The 24,665-nt window shown below is 41.1% G+C and overlaps 1 protein-coding gene across 1 annotated transcript in view; it reads right to left on the bottom strand.

Moving 5' to 3' along the window:
• Positions 1-4,715: 4,715 nt before the first annotated feature.
• The window catches only part of LOC308100706 (uncharacterized protein), a gene marked incomplete at its 3' end in the record, with an annotated part of 35,605 nt that continues 15,655 nt past the window's right edge, over positions 4,716-24,665 (bottom strand). Inside the window, exons 3-4 of the mRNA XM_080449774.1 lie at positions 10,251-11,439; positions 4,716-5,100 (exon numbers count right to left, since the gene is read on the bottom strand). Of these exons, the coding sequence (XP_080305900.1) occupies positions 4,716-5,100; positions 10,251-11,439 (1,574 nt within the window). The remainder of the gene's footprint in view (positions 5,101-10,250; positions 11,440-24,665) is intronic.

Genomic DNA, 24,665 nt, shown 5'->3' on the forward strand with positions numbered 1-24,665 from the left:
TAACTTAAAGGTAGGGTAAGTGATATTTTTTGGTTAAAACAAAAAGTATTTTGTTAAAAGGTTAAAATACTATATTCTGATAGTAATCATTGCTATAGAGTGTTTTCTCAGTAACAGATGTCTCCCTGTCTCTCCAGCTCTTTAATAAACAGAAAATACATTTTTCGGTAGACTGTCAAAATCTCAGCCAATCAGGAGAAAGTACCAGTTCCAGTTCCAATTTTGCCTGCTCATTTCTTAGTGTCATCACTTCCAATTTCACTTGTTTAATCTGTATCCTGATTGAGTTCTCTATCCTGATTAGATAAAATTGGAAATGAAACTGAAACGAAAATGCATTTTCTGTTTAATAAAGAGCTGGAGAGACAAGGAGACTCCTAATACTGTATAGCAATGAGTACTATCAGAATATAGAGCTATTTAACACTTATTTTAACCAAAGCAAATCACTTACCCTACCTTTAAATCCAAGAAGAGTAATATTATACCCATAACAATCTGTCCATGAATAAACTAGTTTGTAATACAATTAGAATTGAGTCCAAGGACAAAGACACGGCTGCATTACATAACATCAGCAAGTCAGAAAACATGATCCCTAAATCAGTAAGAGACGTCCTGCACATGGTTTTGACAGAGAACCAGCTAGATCAGGTGATAACTTATTACAGACACATCAGTTCTATAGGCCAGGACTTAAAGGAATAGTTCACCCAAAAAAATACGTATTTTCTATAAATTACACACCCCATGAAGCAGTGGCGGACGCAGAATGTCTTTGTGGGGAAGGCCTGGAAACGTCATGGTAGGCCCTCCAAGAAGGGGGGGGGGGCAGGTAGGCAGGTAGTGCAAGCTGTCAGTCGTGCATGCCGCAAATGACGTGCGATTGAAAGACAGTTGGAGAGAGTTGAATAACCTCTTGAAATAACCTGAAATAATAATAGGCGGTCTACATATTTATTTATGTTTTTACACCTTTTAGCTTAGATACTACGTCGGCGTCACCCTACTTTGATATGACTTACGTTACGCGATCAATCAACATAACATAGCAATACAATAGCAATAACATAGCAGTACAATAGCTATTTTCACTAATTCTTACATTTTTATATATTTTTTCTAAATTCATTTTTTAATTTATTTATACAAGCAATATATATTTTTAAATGTAGATCTTTTTTAATCTTCTGAAATAATAATTAAAAACTAAATGTAGCAAACAAAACATACAGGAATATTTACTTAGTTGTGACCCATACAAATCTGTCCGCGACCCACAAATGGGTCCCGACCCACTGTTTGGGAAACAGTGCTCTATGGTGCTGAAATGGTTAATTTTGCAACTTTTTCGAGCAACTCATGGAGGTCAAATGTCATTACACAACAGGACGTCAAAGGTCATTACACACCAGGAGGTCAAAGGTCATTACTCACCAAGCAGGACATATACTGCTATATTATAATATAATATTATATGAGCATTAATGATGATCAATTATATGAAGCCAAGATATAATATAATATTATAATGAGCATTAATGATGACCAATAATATGAAGATAAGATATAATATAATATCATAATGAGCATTAATGATGACCAATAATATGAAGATAAGATACAATATAATATTATAATGAGCATTAAGCATGACCAATAATATGAAGATAAGATATAATATAATATTATAATGAGCATTAACGATGACCAATTATATGAAGATAAGATATAATATTATATTATAATGAGCATTGATGATGACAAATTATATGAAGATAAGGTTGAAAATGGGTGAAGTGCTCCTTTAAATCATACTGCATTGTGTGAGGATGTCTCTTGTGCTGCAGGAGTTTAAGGTCTTGTCCAAACTTACAGATGTTGGCCGCATTGCCTTGACACTGACAGAGAACTTGAATATCATTCTGATCTGTCTGGAAGCGAGTCCCACTATTGCACGATGGATCAGCTGAACGTAATGTGTAATGTTTACAAGGTTTAACCCCGCCAGCAAATAATAGACTAATAACATGGAAAGGATATTTTATAAGCCTTTTCAACTGAACATTGCTCACGGTTACCAAGGTAAAAAGATGATGTTGAAAATACATCCAGGGCATACAAGTGGAACGCTGCTATCCGATTATGGACCAGAGCTTGTTGATTACTTATTGATTAAATTAGTTAATTTTGGATTAATATATCACTGTCCTACGTCGGAATGGAGAATGGATCTTCTGGACACAGCTTTCATAAACTAGTTTTCTCATGGTAAGACGTATTAGGCTATTGTGTGTGGTGTTCATGTGATCAATATACAGTAGCCTAGCCTACAGTATTATAAATTAATACCGCAGAGCGGACACTGGAGGTGCGTCTGTGCCTCTGCAGTGACATTATGGCATCATAGCCGATTTTTATTATTACGTGACACTTTAGCTGAGAGGGACCTAATAATTCAGCTCTAAATGCAACTGATAGCCTAGAAAAAAATACAAAGCGGTGGAATCTACATCATGTCTGTATTATGCATAGGCTACAAGCAATACATCGTTTTATTTTTGTATTTTAAAAAATATATATATGTGTTGACAAAAGTTGGCCACATACATATTTTATTTGAGGTTTGCCACTGTTGTAATTGATTTTGGCATGAAGAATAAAGCATTCTAAAGACATACGCACATTTCAGCCCACCTCGCGCTCAAAACACAGACCAAAAAACATTAATGAATCTGACTGCAGGTGTAGGATGTGTCTTAAATGCCGGTAAGTACAAAATATGGTCGTAAATCACTTAGTGAATCGGGGCCAATGTCCAGTCAACAGGAGGCAGCATATCGCGGCTGGGCCACTTCAAAACAGATCAAAACAGTATACTTGGCCACCAGATGGTGGCAGCACTGCACTGTAATAACAGATCAATAAAGCTTTTCTATTAAACCGTTACTATCAGCTCCTGCCCCGCGGCGGCGAGACGTGTATAGTTGTCACTCACTGACAGCCAATAGAATCGCATACATTTTTCCCAACACCAAGGCCCTGTAGTATCAATGTCCAGTAAACAGGAAGCAGCATATCGCGGTAGAGCCACTTTGAGGCCAGCACACATCAAAACAGTATACTTGGCCACCAGATGGTGGCAGCACTGCACTGTAATAGCAGATCAATAAAGCAAGTCAAAAAATAAATAAAGTCACTCACTATGGGATAACAGCGCCCTCAGGCGATGCACAGAGCTACATACAATATACTCCCGGGGCCAATATCATTGGCTGTGAGTGTATGTCACGCGGCCGGAAGACCCACGTGATGTAGCCACCCCCTCTTTCAGCATCTCTGCACAGCAGTGCTTCATCTAGCACGCTCCCGCAGCTTTTTTCCAGCTTTCCTGTCATCTTAAAGTATTTCTTCAGCTCGTGTTGCAAGCTAGCTTGACTAGGCTAAGTTAGCTGCTAACGTTAGCTTAGCCCTTTGTCCACTCCGCGTTATTATGGATCCCACTCTAGCTCTTGGCAAACCCCGCTGTGATTGGTCAGTAGTCGCTGTGATTGACAGTTCTCGTTTTTGCAACTATGCCTAAACCTAACCTTAACCCTAACCCTAACCTCAGTAAAACTATGTCTAAACCTAACCTTAACCCTAACCCTAACCTCAGTAAGACTATGCCTAAACCTAACCTTAACCCTAACCCTAACCTCAGTAAAACTATGCCTGCCAGGGAGCCAATCAGACAGGTAAGGCGGGTCTAAATCCTGGAGCGTTGGTGGGATCCATAATCAGGCGTCCACTCCACGGTGTTAGCCTAGCGGCTTCTAGCCTAGCCTAGCCTAACGACCGGCGCTAGCCTCGGTTCCACGATGGAGGCTCCTGGTCAGTGTGGTCTCCCGAGCTGCGAGGCGCCCATCGCCGGCGACGACCCTCACCCCGCATGCATCGCCTGCCTCGGAGTGGCGCATGCCTTCAATGGCTGGCGTACCCCGAGGAACCAGGCCACTGCGGCGCTTGCTCCAAGTTTTCGGAGAAGCACCTCAACTCCACGAGGGGACACGGTCGAGGCAGAAGGCCCCCACCCTAGAGGCTAGTGTCTGCCTGACGTTTCTTCCAGTTAAGTTACTGTCGCAAAATTGCTTGCTCAGGTTGGGACTGTCGGGTCTCTTCTCTACATGTAAAGTGTCTTGAGACAACTTGTTGTGATTTGACACTTTAATAAAAATGAATTGAATTGAATTGAATTGAGGGCCGCTCGGCCAGGGGGATGTGGGATCCCAGTCTACAGACGGACACATCAACTACCTGGCGGTCTTTTCTGGCGGTCAGACATTTCGAGGCTCGTTTTTCAAGGTTGTCATTTCATGATCAGAACCAACAACACCACAACCATTTGCTATGTCAACAAGCAGGGAGGCCTGGCCTCTCCGGTGTTGGACAAGCTAGCTGGCAATCTGACACTGTGGTGCGACGCGCGTCTTTCGTCAATCAGAGCCTTACATGTTCCTGAACAGCGGAGCGACTCTGTTGTCCAGGGGCAAGTTTTGGTACGCAGATTGGTCTCTGCGTACCAAACGAGCCGGATCTGGGCCAGGTTTGGCCGACGGCAGGTCGTTTTGTTTACCTCCGAGGAGAACGCGAAGTGTTCTCGCTTCTTCTCTGGTGCTGGACGCACTCTGCCGCCATCCGTTTGAGACCGTTTGAGTATGTGGATCTGAAGGTCGTCAGTTCAAAACGGTCCTCCTGGTGGCCCTGTCTACGGCCAAACGGGCCAGTGATATGCACACGCTCTCTGTGAGTTCGGAGTGCATGAGGTTCTCTGGCGACGACAGGAGGGTTCTGCTTAGCCCAAAACCTGGCGTTCGTACCCGAGAACCGAGTGGCCCATGCCTCCAGTCTGGGGCATGGGAAGAACTGGTGGCTTTCCATCCACCTCCTTTCGATTCAGCAGAGGATGAACATTTGCACTGTCTCTGTCCTGTAAATGCAACCTTTTTGTCTCCCATGGTCCGGGTGGTCAGAGGAAGGCGGTTGCTAAGGCGGTTGCTAAGGCGGTTGCTAAGGCGGCGCTTTCTGGTTGGATCGTGGATGCCATTAAGCTGGACTACGCTAGTGGTGGTGCCCCAGTTCCGCTGGGACTGAGGGCTCACTCTACTAGAGGCGTGGCGGCATCCTGGGCCCTCTCCAGGGGGGTCTCGGTTCAGGAGATATGCGCGGCTGCAAACTGGTCGTCTGCTTCGACTTTTGCGGCCTGCTACAGCCTGGACGTGGCGGCGTCATCAGTGGCACACACGCTCCTGGGCGTGGCTGCTGTCTCTAGTTAGAGGGGGGAGTTGAGAAGGCCTGGGGCCTTGTTTCTCTCTCCTGGTTTTCCTCTTCCTATGTTCCCTTGGGACCGACGTTTGGCTGGGTCCCAGGGGAGGGGGCCCTGTTGTCCTCATAATGTTTTATGTTGTAATGTACATGTAGTAATGTAATGTAGCTGATTTGTATGGGCATAGCCTACTACAATCTTCTGGCTACTTGTATATCACTAAAGAAATATATATGAACAAAGACTGTCTGCGATGTTAACTTACTTAACAGCTCCACGCTGTTTCTGAGCGGTGAATACCAAAACCCTCGCCCCAAAATTAATTCGCACCGGGGCAAATCCGGCGGTATTCAACCAACCTTATTCCTAAACTTAAACTCAGTAAAACAGTGCCAAAACCTAACCATATGCCTAAACTTAACCTCAGTAAAACTATGCCTAACCCTAAACGTATTCATAACCTTATCATCAAACAAATACAAGACTACAAGAACCGCGGGTCGGCGAAAAAAATGGGGGCGAGCGTGTTTTGGGGCGAGTCTTCTGTGGTTAACGGCACGGTGCGCAGTTATTTAGCCAGCTTCAACTCGACGTCTGATCAACGAGAAATAAAAATTCATGAACGAGTCAAAACACAGCAGAATCCCCAAATTACGAGTCTTATTATCCAGCAAGCAATATAAAGTGATACCCAGTGGTGGAAAAATTACTCAATGTCTTTACTTAAGTAAAAGTATCAATGCAATGTAGAAATACTCTGTTACAAGTAAAAGTCTGGTAATCAAAATGTACTTACTGTAAGTAAAAGTACTCATTTTGCGTTTCCGTTTAACAATGTATAAAAAGTAAAATAGCCAAAGTTTAAAAAGGGCTGAAGACTTGTGGTTAATGAATGTTGTTTAGTAATAATGATTCAAATCTACAAAGTAACTAAAGTTTTCATAACATTTGTAGTGGAGTAAAAAGTACAATATTTGCCTCTGAGATGAAGGCTAGTGGAGTAGAAGTAAAAGTATAGAACATTGGAAATAAGTAAAGTGATAAATAAAAAATATAATGAGGTCATGTGTCAAATGAATAATGTGTTATTGTCTCCGCCAGGCCGAAAGGCATGGCGAGAGAGTATGTTTTTCCCCCTGTCCGTCCGTCCGTGTGTCCGTCCGTCCGTCTGTGACCAGCTAATCTCCGGCACCATTGGCTTGATCGCAGCGAAACTGTGCACACACACTCCCTGGATGCCAATTCAGAACCTCTGCCCCACATTTTTCTCATGGGCCTTTCATAGCGCCACCAGGAGGCCGATTTGTGCAAAAACAAATTTTTTGACAGTACTCCTACAGATTTTGTCCAAAAAACACGCAAATCGGTATACAGTATCTCTATAGTCATTAAACAAAACAAGTCTTTCAGATTTTTCATATTCCATCCTGATTGGCTAAAACTGTCTTCCAAAATTTGGAGGAGTGCTCCATTTTGAACAAAATGCCTCAAATCATGAAGATAGCATGCAATTTCCGTCAAGTTTTGCACGCACATTCCCATTAGGCCGAGGAAGAAAAACCATTTGACATTTTTCAAATCAGCCTCATGGTGGCGCTATAACAGGCCGATTCCTTTTTTTTTACCTATAACTGCACCGATCTGTGTAAAACTTTGTATGCACACTCCCTAGAGGTCAAGGAAAAACCTTTGCCCTGCATTTTTCACATCTGCCTTTTATAGCGCCACCAGGAGGCCGACTTATGTGAAACACATTATTTTATACTACAACTTCCAATTTTATCCAAATTTCACGCAAATCGGTACACATGATCTCTATAGTCATGTGATCAAGACGGATGTGTTTGATTTTTCATATTCCATCCTGATTGGCTAAGATTGACATCTAAAGTTTGCATCATTGGCTTGTTTTGAATAATATTTCTCCGATTGCGGTCAAACTTTGCACGCACGTTCACACTATGTTGAGGAACAAATGCCACCCTTTTAACATTGGCCTGTTATAGCGCCACCAGCAGGTCTAATTTAGCAAAACAAATGTTTTTAACAAAATGCCTCAAATCATGAATGCAGTCAGTGTCCGATTGTCGTGCAAGGCCTAAGAAGAAATGGCACCCTTTTCAGATTGGCCTATTATAGCGCCACCAGGAGGCCACAATAGCCTACCTGACCTGGCGGAGACCTGTGCTCCGAGGAGCACTTTTTCTAGTTGCAAGTGTGCCATTTAGTCACGTGTCAGAGCATATTGTATTTTATTTTCCCACCACTGAATTTTATGGACAGGGTAGCTTGCTAGATAAAGACTTTATGATGTAGTTGGAATAACATTATTAATTATAATTTACAGAGACAATAATATTCATATAAATAGCTACATGTTTGAAACGGTAAAGTGATTCTTTTTTATTCATCTTGTTATAGATGCCTGGAAAAGAAGAGTTAAAAGCAAGGTGTGGAACCCCGGTTTGTTTAAATTTTGAGTAAGTCACTCACCCAACACCCCTTTTTGTGCGCGACTGCGTGCAGAGAGCTGTGTTAGAGGGGGTTGCTACGTCACATGTTTTTTTTTATACCCCCCTGGTCTTCAGGCGGCGTGACATACCCTCACAGCCAATGATATTGGCCCCGGGAGTGTATTGTATGTAGCTCTGTGCATCGTCTGAGGGCGCTGTTATCCCATAGTGAATGACTTACTCCGAAAGTAAACAAACCGGGGTTACCTATGTAACCTCGAGTTTTCTGTAATCAGCTTTGTTTACTATCCTTATTGCTTTTTTCTGTAGAATGAAAAATGGATCTGACTTTGATATTTGTGATTAGATATACTTTACTTTATATGTGGCTTCCAACTTAATTTATTATCTATAATCACTCCAAAAAATATCTTTCTATTTCTATATTATTGATCATTTACGCGAGGTAATAAGGACTTGAGAATAGAACATAAGAACAATAACATAAAATAGAGAATTAAATGACAATGCAGATTAGAATCAATAACCGCAGTAAAAGGCTGTGTCAAACAGAAAGGTCTTCCGTTATGATTTCAAAGAACATTAATAGAGATATGACAGGATTTAAGGTTAGGCAGGGTTACAGCCAGGTGTGTTAATGCGTTATTACGATGTATGTGTCCTTATGTGCATCTTTTTGTTTTCTTTTTTAAATTTAGAGTAGCCAATCATTTTTTACCCCCCTTTCTCCCCAATTAAGTCGTAAAGCCAAATGATTCCTCCCCACACACATGTCTGTGTTGTCACTGCTATTGTTTCCTGACTCACCTGCCAGTGAGGAGCCCCCACCGGGAGGATGTAGAGCCTTTGTCCTACTCCTCCTGCCAAACACTCCCCGCTGACTGGCCGGAGGATTACATGCAATGACCAATATCAGCCTCCCCGTCCGGCTTCCCTCCCCCGAACACGGGCCAATTGTGTTTGCATAGACGCCGGTTACACCACGGTGGATTCAAACCCAAAACCTCCGTGGTGGTGGGGGTTTTTACCACTGCGCCACCCGAGCGATCCTTATGCGCATCTTCAGGGAACATTTTAGATTGAAGGGTTTCTCACAATCAGGATAAGGGCTTTTCCCCCATATGTGTGTTTTCAGATCTCCAGATCGCGTAAAGCTTTTGCTACAAACTGAACAAGCAAAGGACTTGTCCCCTGTATGTGTCCTCATGTGTCTTTTCAGATTATGAGTAATATTAAAGCTTTTGCGACAAACTAAACAAGCAAATGGCTTTTCTCTTGTATGAGTCATCATGTGTCTTTTCAGAGTTACATTAAGGGTAAAGCTTTTGCTACAAACTGGACAAGCAAAAGGCTTGTCCCCTGTATGAGTCCTCGTGTGTTTTTTCAGATCCCCAGAATGGGTAAAACTTTTGTTACAAACTGAACAAGCAAAGGACTTGTCCCCTGTATGAGTCCTCATGTGTTTTTTCAGATCTCCAGAATGGGTCAAACTTTTGCTACAAACTGAACAATTAAAAGACTTGTCCTCTGTATGAGTCCTCATGTGTTTTTTCAGATTTCCAGAATCTGTAAAACTTTTGCAACAAACTGAACAAGCAAATGGCTTGTCCCCTGTATGAGTCCTCGTGTGTATTTTCAGATTTCCAGAATGGGTAAAACGTTGGCTACAAACTGAACAAGCAAAGGGTTTGTCCCCTGTATGAGTCCTCATGTGTCTTTTCAGATTATGAGCAATATTAAAGCATTTGCGACAAACTAAACAAGAAAATGGCTTTTCTCTTGAATGAGTCATCATGTGTTTTTTCAAATCTCCAGAATGGGTAAAACTTTTGTTACAAACTGAACAAGCAAAGGGCTTGTCCCCTGTATGAATCCTCATGTGTCTTTTCAAATCTCCAGAATAGGTAAAACTTTTGTTACAAACTAAACAAGCAAAGGGCTTGTCCCCTGTATGAGTCCTCATGTGACTTTTCAGATTACCATTGGAAACAAAGACTTTGCCACACTCTGTACAACAAAGGCTTTTCTTTCCTTTTTGACTCCTCATGGATGGTGTTTGTTTTGACGATTTCATGTTCTGAGACAACTTCTTGCACAAAGACAACCTTTGTCCTTCCACACGTTGTGTCTTGTGTGGTTTCAGTGTGTTTAAAACAGACGTATCACTGGGCTTCCACTCATCACTGTTTTCAGTATCAGATTCAGAACAGTGTGAAGCCTCTTCTCTTGTATGAGTCATCATGTGTCTTTTCAGAGTTACATTAAGGGTAAAGCTTTTGCTACAAACTGAACAAGCAAAAGGCTTGTCCCCTGTATGAGTCCTCATGTGTTTTTTCAGATCTCCAGAATGGGTAAAACTTTTGTTACAAACTGAACAAGCAAAGGACTTGTCCCCTGTATGAGTCCTCATGTGTTTTTTCAGATCTCCAGAATGAGTAAAACTTTTGCTACAAACTGAACAATTAAAGGACTTGTCCTTTGTATGAGTCCTCATGTGTTTTTTCAGATTTCCAGAATCTGTAAAACTTTTGCTACAAACTGAACAAGCAAATGGCTTGTCCCCTGTATGAGTCCTCGTGTGTATTTTCAGATTTCCAGAATGGGTAAAACGTTGGCTACAAACTGAACAAGCAAAGGGTTTGTCCCCTGTATGAGTCCTCATGTGTCTTTTCAGATTATGAGCAATATTAAAGCTTTTGCGACAAACTAAACAAGAAAATGGCTTTTCTCTTGTATGAGTCATCATGTGTTTTTTCAAATCTCCAGAATGGGTAAAACTTTTGTTACAAACTGAACAAGCAAAGGGCTTGTCCCCTGTATGAATCCTCATGTGTCTTTTCAAATCTCCAGAATGGGTAAAACTTTTGTTACAAACTGAACAAGCAAAGGGCTTGTCCCCTGTATGAGTCCTCATGTGACTTTTCAGATTACCATTGGAAACAAAGACTTTGCCACACTCTGTACAACAAAGGCTTTTTTTTTCTTTTTGGCTCCTCATGGATGGTGTTTGTTTTGACGATTTCATGTTCTGAGACAACTTCTTGCACAAAGACAACCTTTGTCCTTCCACACGTTGTGTCTTGTGTGGTTTCAGTGTGTTTAAAACAGACTTATCATCACTGGGCTTCCACTCATCACTGTCTTCAGTATCAGATTCAGAACAGTGTGAAGCCCAGTCATCACTGTCCTCAGTAATGTCAGATTCAGAACTGTGTGAAGAGAGGAGCTGGTCATCACTAGTTGGTTGTGATGTTCCACAGTGCTCTACATCAGCTTGTGTTTTCATGTGTGAAGAGAGGAGCTGGTAATCACTAGTTGGTTGTGATGTTCCACAGTGCTCTACATCAGCTTGTGTTTTCATGTGTTCAGTTGAGGTGCTGGCCAGAGGCTCTGTCTCTCTGTTTTCATAATCATCTTCACTTTTCACTGCTAGTAATGTCAATGATGACCCTGCAGCCTCCTCTGGTCTTTGAAGTAGCGTCTCCTCCCGTTCCTCTTTAATCTGTGGAGGTTCTAGTTTCACCTGGACCAGACTGGGATTCATCTCCTGCTGTTCCTCTTTAATCTGTGGAGGTTCTAGTTTCACCTGGACCAGACTGGGACTCCTCTCCTGCTGTTCAGGGGAAGCCTCCTCTTTACACATAGACATGAATTGGAGAACTAGAACGAGGAGAGAGGAGGTAACGTCAGCGGAGAGCAATACAATGGACCCTTCGCTAAACCCCACCCCAAAAGCGATTGTCCAATGCCAGCTTAGCAACCGTTGTTAGCCTGGCATAGGTCTGGCAAGCTTTCGTCACCTGCCATAGCTGTCATGTTATTTCGCCCGCACACACACAAGAATAGGAATACCACGATAACGCAATGGTGACTATGAACCACGTACCCAAACCCGTTGGAGGCTGCTTTTCCCAAGCTGAAATCTGCACTTAAACTGCAAGGCTGCATGGCTGTGTTGTTGAACACATACACAGCTTAACGTCAGGAAAGTTACACAACTCACTCGCCTAGATGATGTCAATAATAGGCTACTAATCACCGTAGAATCACAGCGCTGCCTGTTTCGGATTCCGCACGTTAAAGTATATTAATTCATTTGTTCGTCTATGTATTGCCACTGCAGTCTTACCCTGCAGTACATGAAAACTCCTGTTACAGTCATGGATCAACTTCAACCTGGTGTTTGCACTTTCTTCATTTGCGGTCCGTACATCTATATAAACGTTCAGAATTAAAATATAAAGTGCTTACCCTATGGCCATGGATGTTACAATTATGCACGGGACTCTCAAAAGTACCCGTATATTCTGTATTGTTCAATAAAAAGCATTTTAATCCGATCAGTGGCCATTTTCTCATAATGTGTCAGAGTGCAATACACCTATCAACCGATAGGGTCACTCAGTTGAAAGCATATGGATAAAATGGCCACCGATCAGATTAAAATGCTTTTTATTGAACAATACGGATGATACGGGTACTTCTGAGAGCCCGTACATAAATGTAACATCCGTGGCCATGGGATAAGCACTTTATATTTGAAATATGAACATTTATGTAGATGTACAGGCCATAAATGGAGAAAGTGCAAACACCAGGTTGAAGTTCATCCATGACGGTCGTAACAGTCGACCATCGTGGATCCATGGCTATTACTCCCTCTAACATTTCCCATGTTTTTAGTTTATTGAAATGTCATGCATTTTTCCAGTGCATAGCCTACTGCAGGCCCTGTTGACTAGATTTAGAAGATATTTTGAAGCTCTTGCTCCTGAAATTATTGATTATTTTTAAGGGGAAAGGCCATCATTTAACATGCATGTCAATGGGTGAGAAGCAGATATTGCCAGGCGCTGCCAGGCCTGGGTGTGACTAACTTCGCACAACCAGTCACAGAGTGGAGTGGGTGGGCTTAGCGAAGGGTCCATTGTTTATCAATTGAATACGATTGAATCTCCTACGTATTGATTTGTTTTGTAATGATTTTGATGGTCTTTGTTTTTACAGCTTGATAAAGCTGTCAATAAACAGACACTGCAACTAGTTGTCACTTTCTCCCTTTCTCCCTATTGGCTAAAGGCCAGCCAATGAGGGGTCGCCAATGGCTTCCCATACTATGTTAGGGGTTTAGTATTGTAAACCTTCACCATGAAATCAATCTTATGTGACACTTTCAAGCAAAACTGTTGCTACTGAAGTAATAAAACATTTCAGTTTTTAATTCAGTTGTCGTTCTTCCATATTTACTACTTTTTACCCTAGACAAAGGGTCCTAACATAAATTGGGGGCTCGTTCTAAAGCTCATTTAACAGTGTTAGAACTGTAAGGGTCCACTTGGTTCCATTGTCACCCCCCCCCCCCACCAAAGTTCACAACCGTTATGTCATCCTGGATCCCACCCCTCTCCTTCCAATCCCACGTCAACCACATTACCAAAACAGCCTTCTTCCACCTCCGAAACATCGCCCGCCTCTGTCCCACACTATCCCAAACTGCTACAGAGACACTCATCCATGCCTTCATCACATCCAGACTCGACTACTGCAATAGCCTCCTCCATGGTGCCACCACAAAAGTTCTGAAAAAAACTTCAATATATGCAAAACTCTGCTGCCCGCCTCCTCACCAGAACCAGATCCAGAGACCACATCACCCCAGTCCTCCATGACCTTCACTTGCTCCCAGTAAAACATAGAATAGATTTCTAAATACTCATCACCACCTACAAAGCCCTCAATAACCAGGCCCCCCGATACCTCTCTGACCTCCTCAAACGCCACAACCCCTCCCTTCTTAGTCTTAGCTCTTTTATTTTGGCCTTTTAACGTTTTTCATTTTTTGCTCCTAAAAATTGTTTTAAGCTGTTTTGTAAAGCGACTTTGGGTACTAAGAAAAGTGCTATATAAGTCTGATGTATTATCATTATTAAACCCCCTTAACAGTGTTAAAACTGTAAGGGTCCACTTGGTTCCTAAACCCCCTTAACACTGTTAGAACTGTAAGGGTCCACTTGGTTCTTAATCCCCCTTAACACTGTTAGAACTGTAAGGGTCCACAGTTGGATCCTGCAAAGTGCGGATTTGATAAGTGCCATTATGTAGACGGCTTCAAATCTACCCTATAGTGGGGCGGCGTAGCGCAATATATCAGCCTAATCGTTCAATTTTGTGATTAAAGCGCCAAATTTGGCAGAAGTGTTGATTGATATATTGGGAACAAAACTGGATATTGGGCCATCACAAATTCTCACCCTGGTGGGCGTGGCAGCCATTTTTAAAAATGGCCACCAGCGGTTGATAAAATCTTTCACGTTTTTGTCCTAGTAGGCCGAAATTTTGCTCAAGTATGTGAGTATGAAGGTGTGTGGGTGTGTTCATGTTAATTGCCTAAAAGGGGGCGTTGCAATGGGAGTGGCCTAGATAACAGCAAAATTTGGGAGAATTGTTCAAATGGTGATACAAGCGGGACATTTGGTACAAATCATCTTTGGAGATCACGCTTCGATTTTGGAAACCGAGCCACTCATAAATCAAAGATGGCAGACATTTTTTTTCAAGATAGCCACCAAAAGACTGTATTTTCATTTCTGCATATCTTTACCTATTATTTGAGGTCAATTACCAAATCACCTATTAGCATGACCATAATATGTTTTTGAACATTTTCAAACAGGAGTTACCATTTACAGTGACGGTGCCAGCGTATGAGTAGCACATAGACTGTAAAAATGTATGGACAAAGTGACGCCATTAGTTTCTACAGACCGTAAATGAAGCCGATTGTTCAGGAATTTCAAATCCGCCATCTTTCTATATCGTGTCCTACAGCATACCCTACTTTATCATCAATTTAAAAATAAATGGGACCATAATTTCCCAAAACGCATATCATGGTGATTGAAAGAAGACTTTAAACTAGCGACTGGAAGCATATAGTATTTATGACAATGTTTATTAAGGTAAGAAAATCAAGTCTAAAGTTCGTCAAAAACCCACCCACTTGAATGGAGAAAAAATCTTTCTGACATCAGCAGGGGTAAAACAGCGAACCTACTGGCCATTCATATGAACTGAGAGGGAAGATGTATAAAACGGGAGGGGTACCAGCCATGATGCTGTACGGCTTGGAAGCGGTGGCACTGACGAAAAGACAGGAGGTGGAGGTGGCAGAATTGAGGATGCTACGATTCTCATTAGGAGTGACAAGGAAGGAAGGACATCATCAGAAATGATTAAATTATAGGATCAGCCCAGGTGACAAGGTTTGGGGATAAAGCGAGAGAGGCAAGGTTGAGATGGTTTGGACATGTGAAAAGGAGGGATGAGAGGTACTGGGAAATTATGGGAAAAGGATGCTGAAGATTTAGCTGCCAGGTAAGAGGAGAAGAGGAAGGCCAAAGCGGATGTTTAAGGATGCAGTGAGAGACGACATGCAGGTGGCTGGATTCACTGAGGAAGACATAGAACCAGATGGGATTTTTTTTTGTACAGGTTCATTCATGAGATTTTGTTTTGCTTTAATCCCTAAATTTGACTGTGACAGTTGTAGGGCGTGTTTCTGAAAAGTTTAATTTAGATGGTTATAAATGGTAACTCCTGTTTGAAAATGTTCAAAAACATACTATGGGAGTGCTATTTGGTGATCTGGTGATTGACCTCAAATGATTATAGGCAAAGATATGCAAAAATGCTAAAATTAATTTTGGCGGCCATCTTGAAAAAAGGCTGCCATCTTTGATTTAAGAGTGGCCTGGTTTCCTAAATCTCCAAAGATGATTTGTACCACATTTCCCGCTTGTATCGCCATTTGAACAATTCTCCCAAAATATTGCTGTTATCTAGGCCACTCCCATTGCAACGCCCCTTTTTAGGCAATTAGCATGAACACACCCACACACCTTCATACTCACATACTTGAGCAACATTTCGGCCTACTAGGACAAAAATTAGGAAGATTTGATCAACCGCTGGTGGCCATTTTGAAAAATGGCTGCCACGCCCACCAGGGTGAGAATTTGTGATGGCCCAATATCCAGATTTGTTTCCAATATATCAATCAACACCTCTACCAAATTTGGCGCTTTAATCGCAAAAGTGAACGATTGTCGTGCTATGCCGCCGATGCACGCTTCAAGCACTTCGGTGGATATCCAAGTTCCACAATTCAACACAACACAATTCAATTCAATATTTTTGCCCCCATAAGAGCTCAAAACGTTGCTTTTCTGGCACGGAATTTACTGTTACTGTTTTTTAGGATATTATTTAGTTGTTTAAACTTGATATATGTGGTCAATTCACCATGACTGAGCCCATTTTTAAATATGCCATGACGTTCTCTGAGAGTTCAGAGAACCGACATGTCTCGTCCTGGGGTGGGCGGTGATACTCATGTAACCGTCTAAATTGACCTGTTGTCGGATTCTCCTTTCATATGTCCCCTGACTCCCCTCGCTCAGACGTTGCTCTGGTGGAACTTTATAAGATGCATGACTGAGATATGATTTGTTGTGTCTATAATCTACAGGGAATCTGTTTCAAATAGTTTACTGTAGATTAGATATTAAAGAAACCTCTGTGTAATGTTTGATTGCATGGTTTGTTTTTAATGTTTTCAATTTACATGAGGAAACAGTATTAATTCAGGAGGCATAACCTACATCTAGCTTTTCTAGATTTGTTCATTATGTTATATTATCGTGCTTGATGTCATGCTCTTTATTGTTTATAATATTCATTCCATTAATTCTGTTCTAGCTCTGTCTGTTCTGAGGTCCGACGTTTGTGTGTGATTGAGTTTGAGATTGATCCTATGCATTCTGAAGCACAAGATGAAATACATCTGTTTATTATATATTATTTATAATAACTAACAGTTTGTTCAAATGATAGCCTAATATCATTTTATATTATGTTTTATACCATATTCTATTGCATATTCTATTTAGCATACCGTTATTAATTCATATTTTCCATTGTATGGTGTTTGTGGGAGCTATTCAGTATTTTCACATTTATTTAATGTATTTATTTGTTATTTTGTTTTGCAAAATTAGTTTGATTACAGTCATATTATGGAAGTTGATTTGAGTTACAGCCACATGCTTTTATTTTGAAGGTGTTGGGCATTTTGGGAGCACAGGTGGGTTTATTTAACTAAAGAGAGCACAGCAGCAGTCAGTGGGCACCGGGAAGGTGTATGGTCTTTTACCAGCGTCACCATCTTTTTGCTGTAATGTTCCTCATGGAGAAGCTGAAATAAATGCCACAAAACCTTGCTGCCTGACTGGAAAATGGACTCATTCCTTAATCCCTGATCTGCGTAAGATTCGCTGCCTGGTGCCTCAGTGGCTTTTGAGTTTTTATTGTTGTTGACAAATAGCCACTACAGTGTTATATGTGCCTTCGTAAACTAAAGACTACAGTAGGCGTGACGATGATAAACCAGAACCTAAATCCATTGTGTTTTACATTTGTGGCAGAGGCTACTTGGTGAGATAATTAAGCATTTCCACTATGCCATTTAGTTATTGAATTCAATGAGCCTCATATCTCGGCTCGGGAGGAATACGGGAGTGAGACAACGATGACCATTAACCCATTAAATCCGGGAGAGCATCTGTGTCATTTTAGATTTCTTTGGCTATCCAAAAATAGCAGATCTACAAGCTCATAGAGCAGCATTCGGTGCCGTGTTATGAGATTATTATTATTATTTAAAGCGATGGGGGGTCCCTGGAACAACATATTTTGAGATGGGGGGTCGGTGTACAAATACATATAATTTTGGGTGGTCCTTGACATATAGCAACATACGTAATAAAAAAAGAAAGAAAAGGATTTAGAAGACATCTGTAGAATCCTCAGAAGCAAAGATTTGAGTGCCTACAGGGAATCTGTTTCAAATAGTTTACTGTAGATTAGATATTAAAGAAACCTCTGTGTAATGTTTGATTGCATGGTTTGTTTTTAATGTTTTCAATTTACATGAGGAAACAGTATTAATTCAGGAGGCATAACCTACATCTAGCTTTTCTAGATTTGTTCATTATGTTATATTATCGTGCTTGATGTCATGCTCTTTATTGTTTATAATATTCATTCCATTAATTCTGTTCTAGCTCTGTCTGTTCTGAGGTCCGACGTTTGTGTGTGATTGAGTTTGAGATTGATCCTATGCATTCTGAAGCACAAGATGAAATACATCTGTTTATTATATATTATTTATAATAACTAACAGTTTGTTCAAATGATAGCCTAATATCATTTTATATTATGTTTTATACCATATTCTATTGCATATTCTATTTAGCATACCGTTATTAATTCATATTTTCCATTGTATGGTGTTTGTGGGAGCTATTCAGTATTTTCACATTTATTTAATGTATTTATTTGTTATTTTGTTTTGCAAAATTAGTTTGATTACAGTCATATTATGGAAGTTGATTTGAGTTACAGCCACATGCTTTTATTTTGAAGGTGTTGGGCATTTTGGGAGCACAGGTGGGTTTATTTAACTAAAGAGAGCACAGCAGCAGTCAGTGGGCACCGGGAAGGTGTATGGTCTTTTACCAGCGTCACCATCTTTTTGCTGTAATGTTCCTCATGGAGAAGCTGAAATAAATGCCACAAAACCTTGCTGCCTGACTGGAAAATGGACTCATTCCTTAATCCCTGATCTGCGTAAGATTCGCTGCCTGGTGCCTCAGTGGCTTTTGAGTTTTTATTGTTGTTGACAAATAGCCACTACAGTGTTATATGTGCCTTCGTAAACTAAAGACTACAGTAGGCGTGACGATGATAAACCAGAACCTAAATCCATTGTGTTTTACATTTGTGGCAGAGGCTACTTGGTGAGATAATTAAGCATTTCCACTATGCCATTTAGTTATTGAATTCAATGAGCCTCATATCTCGGCTCGGGAGGAATACGGGAGTGAGACAACGATGACCATTAACCCATTAAATCCGGGAGAGCATCTGTGTCATTTTAGATTTCTTTGGCTATCCAAAAATAGCAGATCTACAAGCTCATAGAGCAGCATTCGGTGCCGTGTTATGAGATTATTATTATTATTTAAAGCGATGGGGGGTCCCTGGAACAACATATTTTGAGATGGGGGGTCGGTGTACAAATACATATAATTTTGGGTGGTCCTTGACATATAGCAACATACGTAATAAAAAAAGAAAGAAAAGGATTTAGAAGACATCTGTAGAATCCTCAGAAGCAAAGATTTGAGTGTAAATGCTCTTTCTCTCACCAAGCACCACAAACATATCTGATGCAAAATGCTGTGGCAGCTGAAAGCAATGGATTTAGGCTTTGGTTTATCGTCAGTTAGACTTACAGTATAGCCTACTGTATAGTGTACACAGTAGGCCTATAAAGTATAATGTAAGTTAAACCTACAGTACAGCCTACCTACTGTATAATGTATACAGTAGGCCTATGCAGTATACTGTAGGTTAGACCTACTGTACAGTATACTGTATAGTGTATACAGTAGGCCTATACAGTATACTGTAGGTTAGTATATTTAGCCTAATATTCTGTTTACCTAAGGCACGCACTCATAATAAGTCGCATATCTCTGCTGTCCGGCAGCAACCAGCTAACTCCAAAATGTTGATTTTTCAGGAAATGACAAAAAGTGGAGTTAGGAGGTTTTGTTCATCATTGAGTACAACTAAATGGACCTCAATGCTCACAATGAGGTTTGAGGTCAAAGGGGGGTGGAGCCTGGAGTCAGAAAAAACAGCTAACTCCACCCCCCTTTGGTGGACTGGTTTAGCAGAAAGTTTGAGGATCCAATGGAGTTAGCTGGTTTTGTCGGAAGCATTTTTGAATACTTTTCTTTTTTATATAATTTTTTTTATCCCACAATTTTGTAACCCTTATTTTTGACCCGGTGCCAATTTTCTAAGTGATCCTGGGCACTACTCTCCCCTCACCAGCCTAGGGAGGCCAGGGCCGAGCTCATGCCTCCTTCAATGCATGAGAGCCAACTGACCTTCTTGTCACCTGATGGGACAAGAAGGTGGGAGTTTCCCTGGTTGGACGTAGAGCGTGGAAACACGTTTTTCCAACCAGTACCTTCCCCTCCATCAAGCGCCCCTGGCTGTCATGGGGGAGGCGTTATAGTGACCAGGATTACTACATGTTTTTGTGATGGTATTAACTACCCTGAGAGACACGGTGAGAACATGCAAACTCCACACAGAGTGGGCCCTTTCGCCAACCCCACCTAGGGTATGGGCGCTGATGACGCGGAGGAGAAGACACGCCCCCAGCACCCACAGCGTCCCCAGCGGGAATCGAACCCAGGACCTTCTAGCTGTGAGGCGACAGCGCTACCGACTGCGCCAAAGACATCGCCTGATTGTCGAGGTCAGAGCGCTATAATATCAACGTTCGGCCAATCAAAGAAAAGCACACGCGCTGGGAGGACGGGATCGACTCCTGCCCAAGCCAACTTTGTTCAACTGTGGCTCTGCTTGCTTGTAGCATATACTGTACATATAACGTAACATACTCTTGTATTCATTGCATCTGTCATTCTAGACTTACAATTGATGAGATGATCAAAGCATTACTAATTACCACGAGCCTCCGAGGGCACATTGAGCCACGAGTTCAACGATGCTTGTAGGCAGCCAATAATGTAACATTAACATTAACCTGATCAAAGCAGAACAAGAGCTTTTACTGGCTGACTTAGTGTTCCTGCATGGTTTCTTTCCGACATACAGCTAAACATTGTCCAATTTTCTATTAAGTGTATAGCCTACATTATATTTTGGCTATAATGTGATAAGAAGAAGAAGTGTAATAAAATTGTAGAGTGTGATTGTGAACGCTTTCCCGTGTCGTTCAAACGTCTTAATAAAGCTGCGCACGAGATCCTTATGTTATTCCCACAATGACATCCTTATGAGAGCCTATATACTCACCTTTACGCACGGTGGATTTACTTGGATTATGCGATATAATAGCCTGTGCGACAGTGTGCGTCCATCCTATTCTTTATTATGGTGAACGAATTGATGCTATTATTATAATACTAATAATTATTATTATCGCTTTGTCCTTGTTGGTGTACAGATGGTTCTGGTTGCAATGGATACAGTAGCTGTCGGGCCGGGCGCACAACGGCGTAGAATGGCAACATACAGATCAGGCTCTCTCTCTCTCTCTCTCTCTCTCTCTGCTAATTCTCAACGAAAATCTGTGATTCTAATTTTCCTATGATCACCAGAAGTGAGAGTGTCAATTCCTTGATCAAATATGTTTTTTTTCAAAGGAAATCAAAGGCTACAGCTTATGGAGCCAACATCGGTATAGTGTCCAAGCGTCTCAGAAAGAGTTTTCACCGCAACATAATTCCATTGCTCAGGAAATAAACAACGGATTACAATAATATAACATTCCCTATAATCAGTAACATGTAGGTGATACCTATGTCTATCAAATATGGTTTTATTGAAAGGCAATCAAAGGCTAGATCAAGCTTTATAATAAAAGTAAATAGAAAAACAACATTTCTCGGTCCAATTTTTGTAATGGGAATGGTCACATATTCCCACCTATAAACATGTTTTTGCCCAATGCTGACAGCTGGTCAGCAGGTGGTGTAATAAAAATGTAGAGTGTGATTGTGAATGCTTTCCCTAACCCTACCAAAACTCTGTTAGTTATGTAACAAATAGGCAAACTCATCATTGAGCAATAAAAGAATATTCATGCTTATAGCCTATACTCTGCATAATGTCAGGGTAATAGCAGCATGATGTGCTTATAGTAGCCAATACATTTGTATTTCTCATTCGGAAAACATTAAAATTGACGTTGAGATTAAAGCATTAATCATTCGACATTTGGCTCTGTACTTGTTTTTTTGCCACCAAACTTCTTAACCAAAAATAGTATATCTACAAGCTGTCGCAGCATGACGCATTGTCAGCTTGTAGATCGGCTATGTTCGGTGAATGTAGGTTACCCCGCAAAATAGGGATGCTGGTATAGCGTAAAAAAAAGAAGAAAAAAAGAGAGAGAAACTGTTCTATCTCACATGGATTTGGCGGACCCCCTGTAGTAACTACGAGGACCCCCTAGGGCCTAGGGGTCCCGGACCCCCGTTTTTACATCATATCAGACGGCAATTTATTTTGTTAACGTCTATCTTGCCTGTCTAAGTGACTCTATAGGTAGCCTACATTATATTTTGCTTAATATAATGTTGACACTATGACGAACTCTTGTTTCCCCTAACCTAACTCATTAAACTCGTTTAGTTATGTAATAAATAGCCGACATTTTGCAATTGTGTCATTGTTATCCAAGTTATTGCTTATTGCTAGTAATCAGTGGTGGAAAAAGTACTCAAACTTTTTACTTAAAGAGGTGGTGCCATGGTTTTGCACTTTTTCTGTTTTTCATGTGTCTATGAGGTTGATAGAACTTCATAAAGCCACCCGGTGGTGTTTTTATGTTGTTTTATGTCTTCTCTGACTATTTGGAGTTTCTTCCTGGAGGCTGAAACCTTGAGGGTCAAACGTGCCAATAGAGAAACAGCGCTTTAGTGACATCACAAAGCCATACCCTCCCCCTCATTATCATAACACAACAGGTGTGGGCATGTGGAGGAGGAGGGACAAGGACAGGTGGGTGGTGCTAAGGTGGTGGAGGAGGTGCTAAGGTGAGGTTTTTTTGCGGTTAATGTTGGATATATCCGAGTTTTTGGTGGTTATTTGCGGTTATTTTTGCCCTCAAAACATTAAGTCGGGTGTCATGTTAACCCCATATTAAATTCTGCTGGTTTAGCTCTCCTGAACAAAACTAAAATTAAACTCCCAATGAATTAAATTGTAAGCTACCATGAATTTCACATCGTATTTTTAAACAAAATATAACACATCATACTTTTTAAATGTTTTATAACCTTTTAACAACCTTTTAAACTTTTTAATACTAATTATGGCATGCATGAGCATGATCATCATATTCATTTATAACACCACATTTTTAACTGGGTTAAAATAAATAGACAGGAACGTAATGAAATATAGGCCAAATTGTAAAACCCCCCAATTAATTAATTTGTAAACTATACCATGAATTTGCGCTGTCCTTGGTGCTGAATTGCATGCCCATGGCCATGGGGAGCTTACCTGTCTAACCTGACGGCGACACTCCACACAATACAGTGTGTATTATATATATATATATATATATATATATATATATATAGCCTGCTGCTACACACACACACACACACACACACACGTTGGATTATGAAGCCTTCACATGACATGACAGTTTTTATAGTAATGGTTGTTTATTACAACACATTGTTCACACGCAATAATGAGCACAATCAGCACATAATGTGATTCCACACAAAACAAAACCCCCCATAATTTAAAGCATCGACAACGCATTCCCAAATATAGGCTAAACAATAACAGCTGGTGGGGGGGGGGGGGGGGGGGGGTATATGTGCCTCGGGGAGGGGCACACAGTCACACTGGGAAATCCAGGTGACGTATATACTACCCACTTCACATAATTGACAAGTTCAACAGTCAGTCAGTAAGCACTCAGACGTTAGACGTTATACACAAGCACCAGAGAATTAGAGGATGTTCCTCCTCCGGGCTTTCCTTGCAGCAAATTCAGTAATAATGTCTTTATAATCCAGTGTAGATACAACGTCCTGTTCAATTGCAAGGATGGCAAGTCCACACAGTCTCTCCTGGGACATTGTAGTGCGTAAATAGTTCTTTATCAGTTTTAATTTGGAGAAACTGCGCTCCCCAGATGCAGTGTGTTATTCAATCTCCTGGAGGAACTCTGTAACTGCCTGACTCACCTGTAGTCTGAGTATATCTTTTCTTGTATTATCAGGTTGCTTAGCTGTACTTTGCTTGCTTCAGAGTATCAGTGCTGTATATAGTTAGTTTGTGTTTAAAAGTAATTTGTTTAAAAGCATTAGAGCTATATTGTGTGGTGTGACCTGATTGCCCTATCAGAGGGAGTTTGACCTGAACCAGGCCAATTGCCTTGTTGATACTAGGGGAGGAGTCTCCAGATTCTCAAGGTGTATTTAAAGTCTGTTCAGCCAAAGTCTCTCCAGTGTGTTATTCAATCTCCTGGAGGAACTCTGTAACTGCCTGACTCACCTGCAGTCTGAGTATATCTTTTCTTGTATTATCAGGTTGCTTAGCTGTACTTTGCTTGCTTCAGAGTATCAGTGCTGTATATAGTTAGTTTGTGTTTAAAAGTAATTTGTTTAAAAGCATTAGAGCTATATTGTGAGGTGTGACCTGATTGCCCTATCAGAGGGAGTTTGACCTGAACCAGGCCAATTGCCTTGTTGATACTAGGGGAGGAGTCTCCAGATTCTCAAGGTGTATTTAAAGTCTGTTCAGCCAAAGTCTCTCCAGTGTGTTATTCAATCTCCTGGAGGAACTCTGTAACTGCCTGACTCACCTGTAGTCTGAGTATATCTTTTCTTGTATTATCAGGTTGCTTAGCTGTACTTTGCTTGCTTCAGAGTATCAGTGCTGTATATAGTTAGTTTGTGTTTAAAAGTAATTTGTTTAAAAGCATTAGAGCTATATTGTGAGGTGTGACCTGATTGCCCTATCAGAGGGAGTTTGACCTGAATCAGGCCAATTGCCTTGTTGATACTAGGGGAGGAGTCTCCAGATTCTCAAGGTGTATTTAAAGTCTGTTCAGCCAAAGTCTCTCCAGTGTGTTATTCAATCTCCTGGAGGAACTCTGTAACTGCCTGACTCACCTGTAGTCTGAGTATATCTTTTCTTGTATTATCAGGTTGCTTAGCTGTACTTTGCTTGCTTCAGAGTATCAGTTCTGTATA

This window comes from Gymnoscopelus braueri (genome assembly GCF_963280865.1).
Source record: "Gymnoscopelus braueri genome assembly, chromosome: 14".
NCBI lineage: Eukaryota > Metazoa > Chordata > Actinopteri > Myctophiformes > Myctophidae > Gymnoscopelus > Gymnoscopelus braueri.